The 19,129-nt window shown below is 35.3% G+C and overlaps 3 protein-coding genes across 5 annotated transcripts; all 3 read left to right on the top strand.

The window, feature by feature from the left end:
- The first annotated feature begins 2,288 nt into the window (after positions 1–2,288).
- On the top strand, positions 2,289–6,447 carry arl6ip4 (ADP-ribosylation factor-like 6 interacting protein 4). 2 transcript variants are annotated; one of them, XM_060884107.1, is made up of 6 exons: positions 2,289–2,402; positions 4,383–4,566; positions 5,208–5,543; positions 5,653–5,770; positions 5,909–5,978; positions 6,145–6,447. In XM_060884107.1, exons 2-6 carry the CDS (start codon positions 4,389–4,391, stop codon positions 6,199–6,201), a joined length of 759 nt encoding a protein of 252 aa, XP_060740090.1. In that variant the 5' UTR covers positions 2,289–2,402; positions 4,383–4,388; the 3' UTR covers positions 6,202–6,447. The 2 variants fall into 2 exon arrangements, with proteins under 2 accessions (XP_060740090.1, XP_060740089.1); XM_060884106.1 differs by having other exon boundaries at positions 2,395–2,513.
- A 2,990-nt stretch (positions 6,448–9,437) lies between these two features.
- mtrfr (mitochondrial translation release factor in rescue) lies at positions 9,438–10,289 on the top strand. Its single transcript, XM_060883159.1, has 2 exons — positions 9,438–9,791; positions 9,864–10,289. Exons 1-2 carry the CDS (start codon positions 9,522–9,524, stop codon positions 10,077–10,079), a joined length of 486 nt encoding a protein of 161 aa, XP_060739142.1. The 5' UTR covers positions 9,438–9,521; the 3' UTR covers positions 10,080–10,289.
- A 3,322-nt stretch (positions 10,290–13,611) lies between these two features.
- rilpl2 (Rab interacting lysosomal protein-like 2) lies at positions 13,612–17,769 on the top strand. Of its 2 annotated transcripts, none has more exons than XM_060884215.1 (4): positions 13,612–14,173; positions 14,244–14,395; positions 14,933–15,070; positions 16,651–17,769. In XM_060884215.1, the coding sequence occupies exons 1-4, from the start codon at positions 13,880–13,882 to the stop codon at positions 16,670–16,672; spliced, it is 606 nt and encodes a 201-aa protein (XP_060740198.1). In that variant the 5' UTR covers positions 13,612–13,879; the 3' UTR covers positions 16,673–17,769. The 2 variants fall into 2 exon arrangements, with proteins under 2 accessions (XP_060740198.1, XP_060740199.1); XM_060884216.1 differs by having other exon boundaries at positions 13,715–14,173; positions 14,247–14,395.
- Positions 17,770–19,129: the final 1,360 nt, after the last annotated feature.

Raw genomic sequence — 19,129 nt, 5'->3', positions numbered from 1 at the left:
AGAATTTGATTTCATTTCAAATAAATGTACAAAACACTAAAACAGTGATATAGTTTAGTATTACAATTATTCATGAGTCGTTTGTTGATCAGTTGTCTAATTTTTTTTTCTAAAAGTGCAGTTTTATAAGGAATTTTGCCAGGTTTTTACGTTCTTTATTATTTTTTTTAGTCTTTATTAAATTTTTACAAGTTTTACTTAAAGAATCTGCAGCGGTTCTTCTGCACTTACTTCTGTCTGTGCAGGTAAAACATGACAGCCATTATTATTATGATTATTATTATGATGATGATGATTATTTATTTATTTATTTATTTCCCTGTAAAGTGGTCTAAAAATTGTTTAATATCGTTATTTATTGTTAAATATAGTTTCCTTTTTCTCTGTCTTTCTTGTATGTAGAAATGTAGTAAAAAAAAAAAACTGCAATTCTGCAAGCTGAATGAAAAGCGTGGTGCATGTTGTATAAACACTCACTTTATATTCACAATGGGCATATGCCACAATAACATAGATGTCATTTTCTATCATACATTCATATTACATTAATAAGTTCATATAACCAGACATCTGGAAAAACCTTGTATTCTGTTATCCCTTCCAAGATGCCAGAATGTAAGACAAGATCCAAATTTTCTCTGCCAACTGGTCTTAAGTGATATTATTAGAAAGCATTAGGATCACTTTCTGTCACCGGCTGTTATTAGATTGCAACAAGAATAGCAACAACCCATTACTGCCAAGCTATAATTTAAAAAAATGCTTTGGACACGTCCCCAGTGACCCCAGAGTAAGTTACAAATGTAATAAACGTAAATAAAAATAAAAAAACATCAGATACCAGTAAACAAGCACTGCGTTAAGATATGATATTGTAGTGCACGCTTTACATGACCACTCAAATAAACTGAGCTAGATAATGATCAAATTATAGTCCGGTCCATAAATATTGGGACATCAACACAATTCTAACATTTTTGGCTCTATACACCACCACAATGGATTTGAAATGAAACGAACAAGTTGTGCTTTAACTGCAGACTGTCAGCTTTAATTTGAGGGCATTTACATCCAAATCAGGTGAACGGTGTAGGAATTACAACAGTTTGCATATGTGCCTCCCACTTGTTAAGCGTACAAAAGTAATGGGACAGAATAATAATCATAAATCAAACTCACTTTTTTTATACTTGGTTGCAAATCCTTTACAGTCAATTACAGCCTGAAGTCTGGAACGCATAGACATCACCAGACGCTGAGTTTCATCCCTGGTGATGCTCTGCCAGGCCTCTACTGCAACTGTCTTCAGTTCCTGCTTGTTCTTGGGGCATTTACCCTTCAGTTTTGTCTTCAGCAAGTGAAATGCATGCTCAATCGGATTCAGGTCAGGTGATTGACTTGGCCATTGCATAACATTCCACTTTTTTCCCTTAAAAAACTCTTTGGTTGCTTTTGCAGTATGCTTTGGGTCATTGTCCATCTGCACTGTGAAGCGCCGTCCTGTTGTGAACACCCTTCACAACAGTTGGCCAGATCAAGAACACTCTCCAGGAGGTAGGTGTATGTGTGTCAAAGTCAACAATCAAGAGAAGACTTCACCAGCGTGAATACAGAGGGTTCACCACAAGATGTAAACCATTGGTGAGCCTCAAAAACAGGAAGGCCAGATTAGAGTTTGCCAAACAACATCTAAAAAAGCCTCCACAGTTCTGGAACAACATCTTATGGACAGATGAGACCAAGATCAACTTGTACCAGAGTGATGGGAAGAGAAGAGTATGGAGAAGGAAAGGAACTGCTCATGATCCTAAGCATACCACCTCATCAGTGAAGCATGGTGGTGCTAGTGTCATGGCGTGGGCATGTATGGCTGCGTTAAGTTTGTTTCACTTGCTGAAGACAAACTGAAGAGAAAATGCCCCAAGAACAAGCAGGAACTGAAGACAGTTGCAGTAGAGGCCTGGCAGAGCATCACCAGGGATGAAACTCAGCGTCTGGTGATGTCTATGCGTTCCAGACTTCAGGCTGTAATTGACTGTAAAGGATTTGCAACCAAGTATTAAAAAAAGTGAAAGTTTGATTTATGATTATTATTCTGTCCCATTACTTTTGGTCCCTTAATAAGTGGGAGGCACATATGCAAACTGTTGTAATTCCTACACCGTTCACCTGATTTGGATGTAAATGCCCTCAAATTAAAGCTGACAGTCTGCAGTTAAAGCACAACTTGTTCGTTTCATTTCAAATCCATTGTGGTGGTGTAAAGAGCCAAAAATGTTAGAATTGTGTCGATGTCCCAATATTTATGGACCTGACTGTATGTAAACAAACGTAAATGTACTTTGATTTGAACTTTATTTTGAAATATTAACGCACCGGAAGTGACTTCACGTTGGGACAAGGTAAGAGTCTTGTCGGCGTATAAACACAGTAATCAACCGCAAAAGAAAGTATACTTTACCTATTTTTTATCTTTATGGAAAACAACCAGAGCGGTTTTCTGCTTAAATTTGGTAAGTGATGGTGAAACACTGTCTCCAGGCTGTTTTATTTAATGGTCAGAGGTACCTCTTTGTCTCTACAGAAAACATAGATAACGCAGGCCTTATTACCTTCATCACATACCTGCGGTTATAAAAATATAGATGTCTCGATTTATAAGTAAAAGAAAGTCGCTACACAAGAACATGTAGTTATTTGACTATTAGAGAATCTTCGCTTTAGGTTTACGGAAATTTATCAACAGATGTTGCGTCTATGCCAAGAAGCTCGGAGCACTGTGTTTCTCTGAGATGTTAGCAACGAGATGTACTGAACACAGTTGGATACAGACAGTGATGTACTGAACACAGTTGGATATAGACAGTGATGTACTGAATACAGTTAGATATAGACAGTGATGTACTGAACACAGTTAGATACAGACAGTGATGTACTGAACACAGTTAGATATAGACAGTGATGTACTGAACACAGTGATAGACAATGATGTACTGTACACAAGTATAGACAGTGATGTACTGAACACAGATACAGACAGTGATGTACTGAACACAGTTAGATATAGACAGTGATGTACTGAATACAGTTAGATATAAACAGTGATGTACTGAACACAGTGATAGACAATGATGTACTGTACACAAGTATAGACAGTGATGTACTGAACACAGGATACTAAACATTGAGGATATAAACAGTGATGTACTGTATACAGTTAGATATAGACAGTGATGTACTGAACACAGGATACTAAACATTGAGGATATAAACAGTGATGTACTGTATACAGTTAGATATAGACAGTGATGTACTGAACACAGGATACTAAATATTGAGGATATAAACAGTGATGTACTGTATACAGTTAGATATAGACAGTGATGTACTGAACACAGGATACTAAACATTGAATTCAATTCAAGTTTATTTGAATAGCGCTTTTTACAATGGACATTGTCTCAAAGCAGCTTTACAGAACATAAACATAGAGCAGAAGGTAAACATAAGGAGAAGTATAAAGAATTAATATAATAAAAATTCAAGATATATATATAGTTCACTGTATGTATGTATGTGTATATATGTATATGTGTTTATCCCCAATGAGCAAGTCTGAGGTGACTCAGGCAGCAGTGGCAAGGAAAAACTCCCTTAAATTGGTAAGGAAGAAACCTTGACAGGAACCAGACTCAAAGGGGGGCCCATCCTCATATGGGTGACACTAGAGGGTGTGATTACAAATATACAGTTAAACAAATGCTGTATTGGTGTAAGGATCACATGGAGTTCAGATCTCCTCTTAGTATCACAGAGTCCAACTGGAGCTGGTAGATCTGTAATTGTAGATTGAGGATATAGACAGTGATGTACTGTATACAGTTAGATATAGACAGTGATGTATTGAACACAGAGGATATAGACAGTGATGTATTGAACACAGAGGATATAGACAGTGATGTACTGAACACAGTGAGATATAGACAGTGATGTACTGAATACAGTTATAGATATATAGATATAGACAGCGATGTACACAATTAGATATAGACAGATGTATTGAACACAGAGGATATAGACAGTGATGTACTGAATACAGTTATATATAGGCAGTGATGTCCTGGACACAGTTAGATGTAGACTGTGATGTACTGTAAACAGAGGTTATAAACAGTGATGATTTACACAGGTAGATATAGACTGTGATGTACTGTACACTGTGAATTTATAGTTGAGAATAAAATGTCTGTGTTCTTCTCAACTCCGATGAACCCAAAGTACTTATTTTGTAATCAACCTCTTTTTCATGAAGATATTCATTTTATTTTCTAACACTGCTATCTGATTATTACAAATTGATAATATTTACAAACATATTGCAGGTTACAATGGGGAGAAGTCGGTCCCGCAGCAGATCTCCAGTGAGTTCTGTGCGTAGGCGTGGAAACGAGCGAAGATCATCAAAGAAATGTCGTAGATCTAGCTCTTCGTCCTCCAGCTCCAGCAGTGAAAGTCCAAGCCGTCAGAAAAAACAAGTACATGTGTCTAGCAAGAGCCAAAGTGCAGGTATGATTTGAGTTCTTTTGTTGTTGGATCTAAGGCTAATTTATAAATCTCATCACAAATAACAATAAAAATAACAATAATATAACAAATAATAAAATAACATGCTGCTTTTTTCAGTTTTTATATACTGAATATCAGCAGCAGTTATATATTTTTAATATATTTTTTAAATATGTAATATAATGTATAACACGAAATATAAATGTGGCATCTAGTTATTTATAGTTGGATCCATAAGTATTGGAACATTGACAGACTTTCCATTAAACACAAAGGATTTGAAATTAATTAATGACGATTTGACTGAATTGCAGACTTTCAGATCTAATTCAAGAGGTTTAGCCATTAACCATTTAGGCATTACAGCCATTTCTGCTGATTACATCTGGCCAAACTTAATCTCATGTCTCAAAGATGTCATCAAATCTGGAAACAGATTATACTACATACCCTGTAGTATGGTATGCAGACAATGAGCTCTGCAACTGACATCTGAATGCTCATTTTAAGCCAAACTTGTACTGTGAACATATAGGCATGCCTTTTTTTTGTCTTATGACACTTGCCTGACATTTTACTGCATTCAGAATGTCTGTCTAAATTGTGGATATAAAATGTACTTTATTTATATTTATATTTAGAGCAAAGATCAGAGAAGAAAAAGCAGAAAAGAAAACGCGATTCTTCCTCTTCATCAAGCAGCTCATCATCTTCATCTTCCTCCAGTGATGAAGAATCCAGGAAGAGAAAGCATAAAAAGGCCAAGAAACAGTTGAAGAAAATGAGAGCAAAGGAAAAAAAGAAGGAAAAAAAAGAGAAGAAAAGGCTTAAGAAGATGAAGAAGTTAGCAGCTAAGGCTGAAGCAGCAGCAAATAAAGCTCCATTAATGATTCCTGTTCCAGTACCCATACAAATAGATAAACCACAGTCATGCTTAATGACCTGGCAATGTGATGATGCCATAGAACATGGTCCTGGTGAGTGAGCTTATATCTATATAGAAGTTAAATGCTGCCAGTGCTACATTTTTCCCTTAGGGATTGAATGCGTCATCCATGCGTCATGATGTCATTTTACTTATTTCAGTGATGACTGATGAACAGAAAGCCAGTTTTTCCACTAAGAGGCCCATAACAAAAGAAGAGTATGAAGCCAGACAGAGTGTAATCCGGCGAGTTGTTGACCCTGAGACAGGACGTACCAGGTGTGTCATCTGTTTTAATACCAGAAATTACGTAGATGTGAAACAGAATAAACACTTTATTAGTAAAAGGAGGAAGCAATATTCACTAATTCACTGAACCAAGTCAATGGACTGAAGTGTGTATTATTTTACTTATAGGCTTGTGAGAGGAGATGGAGAGATTTTAGAAGAGATTGTCAGCAAGGAGAAGCACAAAGACATCAACAAGGTATAGTGTTTACTTCCATTTCTCCACTTATACAATTCAACAAATATTACACAGAGGTTCAACATATGTTTTATGATCTTATTGTGTGCTTGTGTGTGTGTGTGTGTGTGTGTGTGTGTGTGTGCTTGTGTGTGTGTGTGAGAATATATATATTTACATTTCTTAGCAAGCAACCAAGCGAGATGGTGATGCATTCCAGAAGAGACTAGGGATTAACAAGTAGAGGAACACAACTTTTTCACTGGACAAAAAAAACTTTTTCCAGATGTTTTTTAGCCAAAAAACCCATGCAATCTTAAGAAAGCATTATATGTTCAGTGTTTTCACGCCTGTATGAGTGTCTGTAAAATTACTAATCTACTTCTTGAAGTGGTTTAAAGATTGTCTAATTACTCCTGTTGTTTTAATTATGCTTTATAGTCTCACATACCAGCACATAAATGAGCAATTAAATATCACCTGGAATATGCTTGTTGTCTGTCATTTGTTTTCCAACCCATGTAAACACCTGTTCATTATCGTGTGACTGATATTGGGTGGTCAGAAGTAAAGGATCCATGGAATATATATATGTATATATATACACACACACACACACACACCAGCTGATCAAAAGTTTAAAGACCATGGCCAAAAATACCCACAACAGAACTACAAGTGTCAAAAAGTGAGTAGTCCAGAAGTGCAATGTTATTGTCCTGGATGAAGTCCTTTGTCAGGTGGGCGTTGTGAATTGCAGCATTGTCCTGTTGAAAGTACCACACAGACGAGGGCCCTTAGTCAAGAGGGATGCCTGCTGCAACATGTCCACATAGCCAACCGCCGTTTGATACCCCTGTACAGCCTGAAGCTCCATTTTCCCACTGAAGGAAAAAGCACCCCTGATCATGATGGAGCCTTCTCCACTGTGCCAGGTAGAAAACATCTCCAGTGGGATCTCCTTGTCATGCCAATGTCACTGGAAGCCATCAGGACCATCCAGGTTAAATTTTTTTTTCATCCAACAATTAAACGTTCTTCCATCTTTCAATGTCCCATGTTTTTTGCTCCCTTGCAAATTCAAAATGGGCAAGTTTGTAGTGTGGTAGCAGAGGTGGCTTTCAAAGACATTTTTGTTCTTTAAGCCCTTCTCTCACAGATGCCATCTCGTGGATAATAGGCTGCAGTCAGCATCAGTAATGACCATAATATGGGTCGAGGATTGGCCTGTGTCTTCACGGACAGCCCATTGGATCCTCCAGCTCAGGTGAAATTCTTTTGGGTCAACCACTTGATTTTTTTTAGTCCCATAAAACAGATCTTTTAAGAAATTTAAATGATTGTCTTACTGTGTCCAAAACTGGCAGCAATGGCACGTCGTGAGAGCTCTTGCTTGTTGCAATTCTGCTACATTCAAAAACAGAAAGCCTTTTTACTTTTGTCATCAGGAGATAATGACAGTGTGACTGTCTGAAGAACAATGACATTACAGCCACATTTTTGCACAAAAGGCAATGGTCTTATACTTTTGATCAGCTAATGACCAGCCTGTTTGAGTTTAAATGCAGTTTTCAATAAATTGCCTATTCTCTTTTTGTCTGTTGCTCGTTTCTTCTTTTGGCATTTTGAAGAATACTTACAACCTAGTAACTATCCACCAGGGTGAATACTTGTACATTTATAATTTAATAAGAAACATTTATATGCTTTGAAAGGAAACTCATTATGTGAAAGAGTGACTTCAGTTTTATATAAACTGTCTTGGATTGCTGTCATATATTATGCATACTTTTTTGTGAAACCCAGCCATTTCATAGCAATAGTACTAATTGAATCAATTTTTAAAGGGAAAAATATAATAACTAAAGAAACCAAGCCAATACAAATTCATAAATGACAGATAAACCCACTTATTCAATTAAGTCAAGTGGCTAGACAAAGTGCCAATACTTATAATAATAACATCACTTGGAAAATTGGAATGCTTGTGAAAATCACTGTAAGGTCATTAAATTGTAGTAAGAATCACTGGATCATACACATGTAAAAACAGTGGCAATAAGATGTCAGGTATCAGAACACATGGAATAATTGAGCTTGTCAGTGGCGTTGCGATGGTGTGGCTTCGAAGGCTTTTAAGCCCCTCATGTACTGTCAAAAGCCTTTCATACCGATACACGCAGATTTAAAGTTTACATGTCAAGCTGTTAAACACAACAGAACAGTACCTATTCTGGTCAGCAGGTGGCACGCTTGTTAATATACATTCATTCATTCGTTCATTTATTTATTCATTCATTCATTCATTCATTCGTTCATTTGAGGAATTTAGAAGCTCAGTGGTTAAGGCGCTGGACTACTGATCGGAAGGTCATGGGTTCGAATCAAAGGTCCACAAAGCTGCCACTGCTGGACCCCGGTGCAAGGCCCTTAACCCTTAGCAGAATATGCAAATATCTAAAATAAAATGTATAGAAAAAAGGTTGAAGCCTTAGATCTAAATTCTTATTGTGAATGTAAACTGAGCTCACTGAAGGTTAGGACCCGCAACATGTTAATACACCAAACAATTAAAGTATATGAGAGAATGATTTTCAAAAGACACTTGGAATATAATAAAATATGTAATTATTTCAACTATCCTACCCTGCAATAATCTCACACATCCTGATGGCATTAAATCACAAACAATACTAATTCTCTTGGAGAGAATGACATTTATTTAAAGAAATTCTGAATTCTGAAAGTCAGCAATCTACCTTTTTCATTAAGGAACCGCGAAATAAAAGTTATATACTTTTTAACCTAATTATCAAAGAAATGATCATATTTGTTATTCCATATTAATTGTTTGTGGGGAGAAAAATTGTTTGTAAATCGGAGGTGAAAATGTATTTATTTATATTTATACAATTTAACATTTATTTATTTTTATTTATATTTTATTTTTACACTTATATTGTTACAGACTAAATACTGTATTTAGGATTAAATACCACAGCCGAGTGTGGATTGAAATCTAAGCCTCCTACGACTGCATAACTTTAATTTGTTTAAACAATCTAGTTTATTTTTCCAGACAACTAACCTTGCTGAACCTTCAGATTCTTTTAATAAGGTTCAGCCTTTGAGGAATAAACCCTAACTACATATTAAATTTATTTTGGATTTTTAGACCTAAATGATTCATATTTACACGAATTCTTTCAGTCTGATTTCTGCATATATGAATACCAAGATAAGGGGATATTTTCTATTTCAGTATATTGAGTAGAGAAAATTCTCTTTTAAAGGGAAAAGTACATTTTAACATTTATTTCCATCTCTGGTTCACTGCAGAAGATTACTTCCGGGTCAAAAAAAAAAGTTTTTTATCATTATAATAAAGCTTGTTTGAGTTTCATGTTTGTTTGTTTTTTTATACCTGGTGTATTAATGGAAGCGTTTTTCCTTTTTGATATTTAGTCAATAATTGTGAATATTTGGCCAATGTTTTTCAGCATTTTGTCACTTCCGTCACTTTTTTGACTTATCCAGTGTTATACTTCACCTTGATGACGCAAAATGACACCCAGGACTTTGGTTCTGCGTTTTTTATTCAGCGCAAAACTGACAAGAGAATCTCAGAAACAATCTCAGTTTTGTCTCTGTCAGCCAGTCGGTTTGTCTGGTATCCAGGCAGCAGGGAAGAAGCACGTGTTTCTGCTGCCGGTGTTAAACGAAGCAGATTTAGAGGAACAGTTCGTTCGTGGCTCCGGACCGGGCGGACAAGCCACTAACAAGACCAGTAACTGTGTGGTTTTAAAACATATCCCGACTGGTGTAGTTGTAAAGGTAAGCTTCCTTATTAAATTCAGCATTTCCTGCTCTAAACACCAGTCTGAATGAACGGATTTTCACCTGCAGTGTCACGAGACCAGGTCGGTGGAGTTGAACCGGAAGCGTGCACGAGAGATCCTGCAGGAGAAACTGGACATTGTTTACAAAGGTGAAGAGAGCGAGTTGCTTAAACAAAAGGAAGAATCCAGAATAAGAAAACAAGTGAAGCGAAAGAAAGTAAATGAAAATCTGGAAAAAAAGAGACTGTTCAAAAAAACAATAGCAGAAGAGGAGAGTGGATGAAGTTTGATGCATAGTTTGTAAACTTATACAGTCATTCTTATACTGTGATGATAAAAACAGCTAATGTTTACAGGGCCACAACCACACCCACTGTCAGTTAATATACTATAAACGCTGAATGAGCAGTACATTAATTACTAATCTCTCATCTCTTGTCTCTCTACCGCTTTTCTGTTGCATTTTCTTAAATTAAACACTATGGTAAACTTCTCACACTCTCTTTTTTGCTTCACCAATAAAAATTAATTTTGCTCTTATATATATATATATATATAAGTGATGCAGGTAAAGCTGAGCACTAAACAACAGGTTTTTTTTCTTTTTGGTTTTTCCCTTTTTAAAGGTCAGCCTAATTAAATCTATCAAATTCTGAAGATATCTCCTCTGAAAGTAATTTCTCTTCAAGTTTGTGGCAGCGATTTGGTCAAGTGTCAGCTGTGTGTGAAGAGGATGCAGGCTGAACCGTCAGATAACGCATGATGGTTCTTATTTGCCTTCTCACTGCCAGTCTAATTATATTTCTTTGTGCTTTCAGTTACAGCCCTTACCAAATTATTAATTGTAGTTGGCAGCATGCGCAACACACACATACCAGGAAATGTGAACTTGAAGCAAAAGCCTTGGGTTTGTGACTCTCCTCTCTTGATTTGTACTACTTTGTTGTTTTTGAAAATTCACTGAAAAGCATGGTGTGAATAAACACAAACCTGGAGCTCTGCTAAAATTCTGGTCTCCTGAGCTTTCCATCACACTTCATGAGTTGAGTTCTACAAAGTTATTCTACAGGATTTCAATATGATTTGGATCTGGTCTCTGACAATAACCATGAAGTCTTTTCTTTGTTATTGTAAGGCGTGGAGGTTTAACTGTTCATGGGTTGATTTCAATAAAGACGATGGACTTGAAATATTACCAGCTAATAACTTTTATTGAGCAGAGGATTAGAACTGGAAAAAAAAAACAACACATCACTTCGCGCCCGAACACACACCCCCAAGCTCCTCCCCTTCACATTCCATCCTCTTCCTCGAGGACTCAACATCAAAATAAAAGTCCTTGATAGAAAATAACGTAAAACAAAAAAACGATAGAATACAATGAACGTTAAACAAGCAACCTCACATTATCATCCTGGAAAGTGACATTTTCTTCATCTTCAGATGTCTCAGAGTTCTGTAGGTTTCATGCCAGATTTGTTTTCATGAGAAAGGACTTCTTAGATGTCCGGCTATGAGGTAAAGTCACACAATGGAAGCCCATTTTCAAGAATAAAATCTTGAGTGCCAAAAGCATGTGTGGCAAAATTGTCTGAAGAGACCAAGATATTATTATAAAAGGTATGTTAATTCAAAAACAAGACAGCTTGTCAAAAAAAAAAAAAAAAAAAAATGGTTCCACCAGCATGGTGGTGGAAGCATTGTGTAATGGTGAAGACAAATTTCACCTTTAAGCACAATACCAATTTTATACCAATAACAATAAAATTGTAGTATTACAGAACGTGATAAAATTGCTATGCCTTATTCAAAAAAAGACTGAGTGCTGAATTACAAGCAATAGATGCTTTAACAAATTATTATTTAAGAACCATATTATATGTAGTATTATTTACCATCCTGGTGGTTCAGTAGGCAGGATCATGCACTCTTATTGCCATGGCACAGGTTTGATTCTCAGGCACAGATCTAGCCCAGCCACTGAAGAGTTAATTCTCAGTACCGGTCCCAAGCCCGGATAAAATGTGAGGGTTGCATCAGAAATAGCATCCGATGTAAAACTTACCCTAACTCTACTATGTGGAGCATGGGATCTGGTGCGGTGACCCACACCAGGGAGCACCCAAAAATATACGTAAAAGTATTATTTGAAAAAGAACAAAAAACATTGAGAGGGGAGAGTGACACATATCCTACAGTCATGTAATTTTGTTATGGTACATAAACCTGATACTGACAGAAGGAGTGTCATACACTATCATTAGTTCCTCAATACTACTTAAGGGGAAACATGTCATTTGTTCATGTGCCCCCACTCACCGTGGCCCACGCTTAACAACTGCATCTCCCCAAGTGATTTAATTATCATAGAAAAATACAGTTTCAATTCAGTTTCAGGAAAACTGAAGACAAAGGGAATTTCATATACTCACTAGCATAGAGAACATAACCTTATTACCATTAAAAGATTGAAGTTGATTCAAACTGTATTTAAGGTTTGGTGTTTGAATGTTTGGTGTTCAATCTAACTCCACTTCTGTGTGCTTTGACACTGCAACACTGCAATGACTTCTCTATCTTTGCAACAATACCAACCAGAGTCCTTATCTTTCTTACAGTACCTTATAGTAGTTCTCTATTCTTCCATTAGCAGCACAATAAATATTCAAGTAAAATTCAATAATTCATTAAAAATGTTGTACTGTCCCTTCATGGTTGGATATTTATCACATATCCATTGCAGCAGGATATTATTTCTTGCTTGTTTTATTTGATAGAACTGATCTTCCAGGAAAGGCCTAAGATCAAAGACAAGGGTTCTTAGTCTACCCTGAATATTGACAATTAGGTGACCACTGAAGTAACAGATTTACTACAAAAATACCAACATTTTATACCTGCTATCACCAACCTGTAATCCTCAAATAGCTCAAATAGCTGATCCTTAAAAATGACAATCTTTTTCCGCTACACAGTGTAAAGCTCTCTGAACTGAAAATATTTTTTATTTTGCTGTTTGGATATTACGGAGCCCGCCTGGTCACGCCTTGGGGAAAAGAAAACAAGACCCGCAAATCCGTGATCACGGTTTTGTAATTCGTCCTCTCAGTTTATAAACCGTTCTCACGGATTATTAAACTGTTCCCTCCGTTTCACAAATCGTGCGGATTAATAAACCGTATAACGAGTTAACAATCCGTGCTCTCAGATTTGTAAACCGTACCCTCAGTTTTTGTAATCCGTACCCACAAATTCATAAACCGTGTGCATGCTTTCGTTGTTAATATTATCTGGTTATTCTATACCAATCAATGTATATTCAATATAGTCAACTGTTTCAATTGCATGCTTTAATTTGCCATCGTAATGGATTATAGACAACAATTTGGTGTGTGTCATAATCATCTGTTATGATATATATATATATATATATATATATATATATATATATATATATATATATATATATATATATATATATATATATATGAAAAATGAATGTTTATATTTAAAATAAACATTCATAAAATATGAAATAAAATAAAACAAATAAACAACCAAATACTACGGTTATAGTTAGGGATAGGGTTAGATTATCAAATAGGCCACGCCTACCCGACGACGCAATATCTGTTACGCTGTTCTGAAATCCCTGGAAATAAGTGCCTGCCTTACGGTATACGCGCTCGTGTAGTTTATAGCAACGTCTTTCATTGGTGTGTTTCGCGTTATGCATTGTGGGTAATGTAGTACCTCACTTACATTTTTAATTACGATTAAATTAGTATTTTAAATAAATGAAAAAATAAGTTGGAAACTGACTTATACATTAGCATATCCTGTTGTTTAACAATTTCGTAGTTCACGGCGATTCACTATTTATAGTTTTAACATATAATGGTGTTTGTAGTTCCGGAACCTAATTGTTCAGCTCCAGCGGGAACAAGGAAGGGGGAAGTTTTTGGAGTAGGGGGGGACTTTAACTACCTGTGGCTCCAAATGAACGTATCTTCTAATTCAGGTTTATTTTTATATTTGATTTAGAGTTATATTTGTTTAGAGTTTTGTATACAAAACACGAAAATGGGAGATATTCATGACGGGACACCGGTTTCTGCCTTCGAGAAAGACCCACTGGAGCTTGGAGTTGAAGATGTTTATGACATTTCATACGTCATTGGCAAAGACTTATTAAAAATAAACAGTGGCGGTCATGATGTCTCAGATTTACAATTCAAAATTGTCCGAGTGTTGGAAATGTTTGAAATAATGGTGAGCAAGTATAACCTGTCACTGGAGGAGCTCAGAATGGAGAGAGACAACTTGAAATCGGAACTGGACCGAGTTGTTGCAGGGTCACATGAAAACAGTAACAATGTGTGTGTAGTTAGTTGCATTGTTTAGTAACAAATATAAATACACAAAGCCTTGATTATACTTCTCTCAGCAGATAATTGGGTCTGACAAGCTGGTGGTAGATTTGAAGGACCCAAACCGACCACGATTCACAATGCAGGAGTTAAAGGAGGTTCTACAGGAGAGGAACCATCTTAAAGCACAGTTACTGGTGGCCCAAGAAGAGCTTCAACTCTATCAAAGGTATGACATTACATTAGAGTAAGGTTTTAATGGATAAAATTGAAATGGGCTTTATTGCAAGGGCAGTTCGGATTAGAACAGGGCTATCAGGGCAAACCCAGTCTTTCAAAAGACAATTTAAGGAAAAAAACACACTGTGCTATGTAGCATGGCTGTGGGCAAAGTTTAAAGAGATCAGTGCTGTAGATTCATACAGCCAATCAGTGACAATCATGTCTGGTGACACACCTCTATATTACTTAATCTGGGTTACTATGGTCTTGCCTTTTTCTGTGAGGTTTTTATGTGTGCTTTTTTGAACAAGTCATTCAGTTATTTTTTGCTTGGAATGCACACGAAAGATGCACCAAGGTAGAATGCCGAGCAAATATGACAATTATCTTTGAAGCTCAGCCTGAATAACTGCATGACTATGTTAGTATATTGTCTACTTGGTACAGTGATAATTCACTAGTGCTTAAGCACTGCTGTTTGTGGTCCAGAAATCATAAACCACTGTTATCTAAGTATCATTACTTTTGTGTTTGCATATTGCAGTGGTGTTTTACCTCAAACACAAACAAATATGGTTGAAGTAGATCTGAGGACTCCTTACTCAGTCGACCCCATGCAAGATGGTCCTACAAAGGAGAACAAAGAACAACACAAAGACGAGAGGTCTACTATTCAAAAACTGTGAGTTTTCATTTTTAGCCTGTTCTAACTGATGCATTTCAAAATAGACATCACAAAATTCCCAGGCTCAGGTTTTAACCTAAAGATTTGCCCTAATTTAAGAGTAAAATCAGTTTCATCTTACTTTGTTCTCATTGCTTCAAAATGCACAATTTTGCCATAGTGTTATGGCAATGCTTATTCTTGAACTATTATTTAGTCGTAATATTAAGACATTCTTCCAAAACTCATACTCAAAATACTGTATTTTTATTTTTTAAACAGTGGCCCTAAAATATTGTTTTCATATAGCGCCATATAACTAACAAAACACCTACTTAGCTTTGCTTTGATAACATGATCAAATATTAGTGTAAATATTATGCAGTCTATGATATTTTAATTTAATTACCTTGTTAATAAAGGTTACATAAATGGTGTACCATTACACACACACATATTATTTTTATTTTTTTTATTCCAATTAATGTAACAAATGTGTTATAGTTTATAATTTAATACAAAATTCTTTACAACACATTATTGTTGTTGTTCTTGATAATATTAATAATATTAATAATATTAATAATAATAATAATAATAAAAATAAAAATAATATCATCCATACCATTTAAGAGTTACATGCTGACCTCACTGTTGAGAAACATAAACAAACATTGAAGCTTTTTTGTTCTTTCGTTTATTTTAGTAACCTGCTTGCATATGTAATCCTGAATGAAAATATTTTTTTTTTCAGATTGCATGACATCATTGCTCAGTCCTAGATACTGGTTCTGAATAAATTTTTTTCTGAACAAAATTTTTAGCCTTCTCTTATGTGAGCACCTGACTATACAACCCATATATAGTTCTTCCCCATGCTGTTACTACAAAGTTATGTCATAGCATTAAGATTTCACTTGAACTAAGACGCTCAAGTAGATTGAGCTTCAAGTAGATCCTAGATTGGCCTCCAGATTCAATCTCGTCAAGCACTGTGGGATGCCCCCCTCAGCATCTTATAGACTTAGAGGACTTAAAGGATCTGCTTCTAAGATATTAGTGTGGAGTCCATGTCTTGACTGGTCAGAGCTATTTTGGTGGCTCAAAGGGTATCTCAGTGGTTAAGGCATTGGGTTAGTGACCGGAAGGTTGAGTCCAACTGCCACAGCTGGACCTTTAAACAAGGCCCTTAACCCTCAATTGCTGAGCTGTAAAAATGGTGAATGTAAGTCGCTCTGGATAAGGGCATCTGCCAAATGTCGTAAATGTAAATCTCTAAAATATATATTGTGATGGCAGATCTGCAGAGCCTGCTCTAAATCCTCTATGTGCTCCTTGCGATGCTGCAGTTTGGAACTTCTGCCAGCGGTGTGCCCAGTGTCAATGCATTTCGACCCAGAAGCCTATGCCTACCAATGTGAAACACTATTTTGCTAACAGATTTGAGACCAGTAACCAAAGAATTGATGTGGTATGTGGATATTTATGAAATGATATGTAAGAAAATAGATAATTTAGGTAAAAACCAATCTCTCTCTCTCTCTCTCTCTCTCTCTCTCTCTCTCTCTCTCTCTCTCTCTTTCATGCTTTTTTCTCAGGTTCTCATTTAGAAGAAAATGACAGCAGTACCTAACCTGACTTTGGGGACCAGAAGCATGTTTTTAAAGGACTGTAACAGTTTCTGTATACTCAGCCTTATAGTGTCCTAATCAAATGTACTTTTGAAAAATCTTTGTTAATATGGCAAGAATTTCTCTTTTTAAATGCAATTTGTTCATCTAACAATCTATTTACTTTTAAAATGATACATTTTTCTACAAGTGTCTTCATCATGTAATGCAGCTTACTTTTCATTCTGTTGATTGACAATTTAACAAATCATGTTGAATATAAATAGAAATAGAAATAAAAATCAAATTGGCAAAAGTCTAGAAAAATACACCCACAAAGGATAATACTAAAGAATAATTACTTGCTTGTACAGTCTTTGTCTAATTGAAATGAACTCAGTTTTTGTTCATTTTGTTTTCTTGAAATTGAAGGATTTTTTTCCACTGATGATTTAGTAACAAAAGTCACTGTTTGAAGATATAGTTAAAATAAAAAAAACATATTTTCTTTCAATATAAGTGTCAATATTTATTACTGAATGATGATCTAACTAAACTAAGTTTTAACTCCAACTTGTAACCAACCAACTTTACACCTGTGTACAGGTTATATTATGCTCATGTACAGGAGTATGAGAGACTAGCTCGAATGGGAGAAAGAAGTGCAGCAACTCTGCTTGTTCTGACCCTGTTAAATTAATGAAAAACTGTAGTTTTTCTAAACACACCGTTACTGACTTTTCAAGTGCATCACATATGACAGATATTGGGAAAGTTTAATATGGGATTGACTAGAACTAACAATGGGTACTGTATTTAAAATTGTATCTGGATGATGAAGTTTTAGTTCATTCATAATTTTGATATGCTGCAGCGAACCAACTTTCTGTATGTTTAACATTTTCTATCAGCATAATTATGTAAATTATGTATTTTTTTTGTTTGTTTGTTTGTTTGTTGTTTTTTTTTTCAATTTTCAGTGGAATCCCGGGGTTGACACCAGTCACTTATCTAATATGAAAACCAGACAATATATTTGCCCTTTTTTACATTTAAAATACTTTTTTTTGCATATAAAATAAATGTTTATTCTTACATCACTATAAATCAGTTAAAAGAATTTTGTCTATTCAGAATCAGAATCAGGTTTATTGGCCAAGTGTGTTGACACAGACAAGGAATTTGGTTCCTGTTGGTGACTCAAAAGTACAGACATAAATAACACTATACATTTAGCTTGGACTATACAAGACAAAAATAGACAAGACAAGACAAAACAGACTATACAAGACAATATTGACAATGTGAGACAATATATACAGTACAAGTATTAAATAGGAATATAGTGTATATGACAGATCAGTAATGTACATATAGTGCTAATAACAGTACTAATAATAAAAGTGTTTCATTCTGTCTCATAAGCATTACAGAAATATTGACATCATAAAAATATACTTTTTCACATTAAGAAAAGATTAACTTAGAAAACAGAAGAAAACTAGAAGAGAAAAAATGACATTTATCATTGCTTTGGACCTACATGCAGTACAGCAGTATATAAGTGAGTAAAGAAAACGGGAAGAAAGAACAGATTAAGCAACTCATAAAATTTCTAAATTTATTCATTATTTTATTTGTTATTTACTCAAATTCTAAAGTGGAAATAGATTTCTACAGTTGTATAATTATTTTGTTTTATATTTGTTTACAAAATGCAAAAGTCTTTAACTGAATGTTTTTCCTCAGCTCATGTCTGCTGCATTATCTGAAACCGAGCATCTTTGAGGAAACCTTTAAACTCTGTGTGTTTGCCACAATTGCATCATGTCTGACAAATAAATTGTCATAACGATATGTAATTCACTTGATTTTAGAAATTAAATCACAATAACTAGAGTATAAGCTCAATAAACCATTAAAAAAATCCCTTAAAATTTAAACCAAAACCTTTTTCCCAGAACCAAAAATAGGTTCCAAATGACCAAATTTCATGAAATTTGACAAGCTTAGTTGTATCCATAATTTCGAAGAATATTACAAGATTTATTTTAGACTTTATTATGTAAAATTCCGAAAGCTATAACAGTCTATCAGGTTTCCTTTGTTAATCAAAGAAATGTATTGCAAAGGACATTTTTTGTGCATGTTTTACTGTAACTATGAATTAAATAATTTAATTGTAACATCATCCAAAATTTTTGCCTTTATGTTTTCAAATACACACAAATTTACAGATTTTCCTTTTATGTGCTGAAATCTTAAGGATACCCTGGTGTATACTTATTGATAAAAAAAAAATGGGCATTATTATTATGATTATTATCATTCATCTTCTACCGCTTATCCGAACTATCTCGGGTCACGGGGAGCCTGTGCCTATCTCAGGCGTCATTGGGCATCAAGCCAGGATACACCCTGGACGGAGTGCCAACCCATCGCAGGGCACACACACACTCTCATTCAC

Source organism: Tachysurus vachellii, chromosome 12, assembly GCF_030014155.1.
Source record: "Tachysurus vachellii isolate PV-2020 chromosome 12, HZAU_Pvac_v1, whole genome shotgun sequence".
Classification (NCBI taxonomy): Eukaryota; Metazoa; Chordata; class Actinopteri; order Siluriformes; family Bagridae; genus Tachysurus; species Tachysurus vachellii.
The sequence above is the reverse complement of the archived record's forward strand: the minus strand, read 5'-3'. Positions and strand labels throughout refer to the sequence as shown.

Excerpts from the sequence above, each read along its gene's own strand:
- arl6ip4 (XM_060884107.1), top strand. The coding sequence starts at position 4,389 with ATGGGGAGAAGTCGGTCCCGCAGCAGATCTCCAGTGAGTTCTGTGCGT. Across the intron at positions 4,567-5,207 it reads TAGCAAGAGCCAAAGTGCAG|AGCAAAGATCAGAGAAGAAA; the intron begins GTATGATTTGAG and ends ATTTATATTTAG. Across the intron at positions 5,771-5,908 it reads CCTGAGACAGGACGTACCAG|GCTTGTGAGAGGAGATGGAG; the intron begins GTGTGTCATCTG and ends TTTTACTTATAG.
- mtrfr (XM_060883159.1), top strand. The coding sequence starts at position 9,522 with ATGACACCCAGGACTTTGGTTCTGCGTTTTTTATTCAGCGCAAAACTG. Across the intron at positions 9,792-9,863 it reads CGACTGGTGTAGTTGTAAAG|TGTCACGAGACCAGGTCGGT; the intron begins GTAAGCTTCCTT and ends TTTCACCTGCAG.
- rilpl2 (XM_060884215.1), top strand. The coding sequence starts at position 13,880 with ATGGGAGATATTCATGACGGGACACCGGTTTCTGCCTTCGAGAAAGAC. Across the intron at positions 14,174-14,243 it reads CACATGAAAACAGTAACAAT|CAGATAATTGGGTCTGACAA; the intron begins GTGTGTGTAGTT and ends TACTTCTCTCAG. Across the intron at positions 14,396-14,932 it reads GAGCTTCAACTCTATCAAAG|TGGTGTTTTACCTCAAACAC; the intron begins GTATGACATTAC and ends TGCATATTGCAG.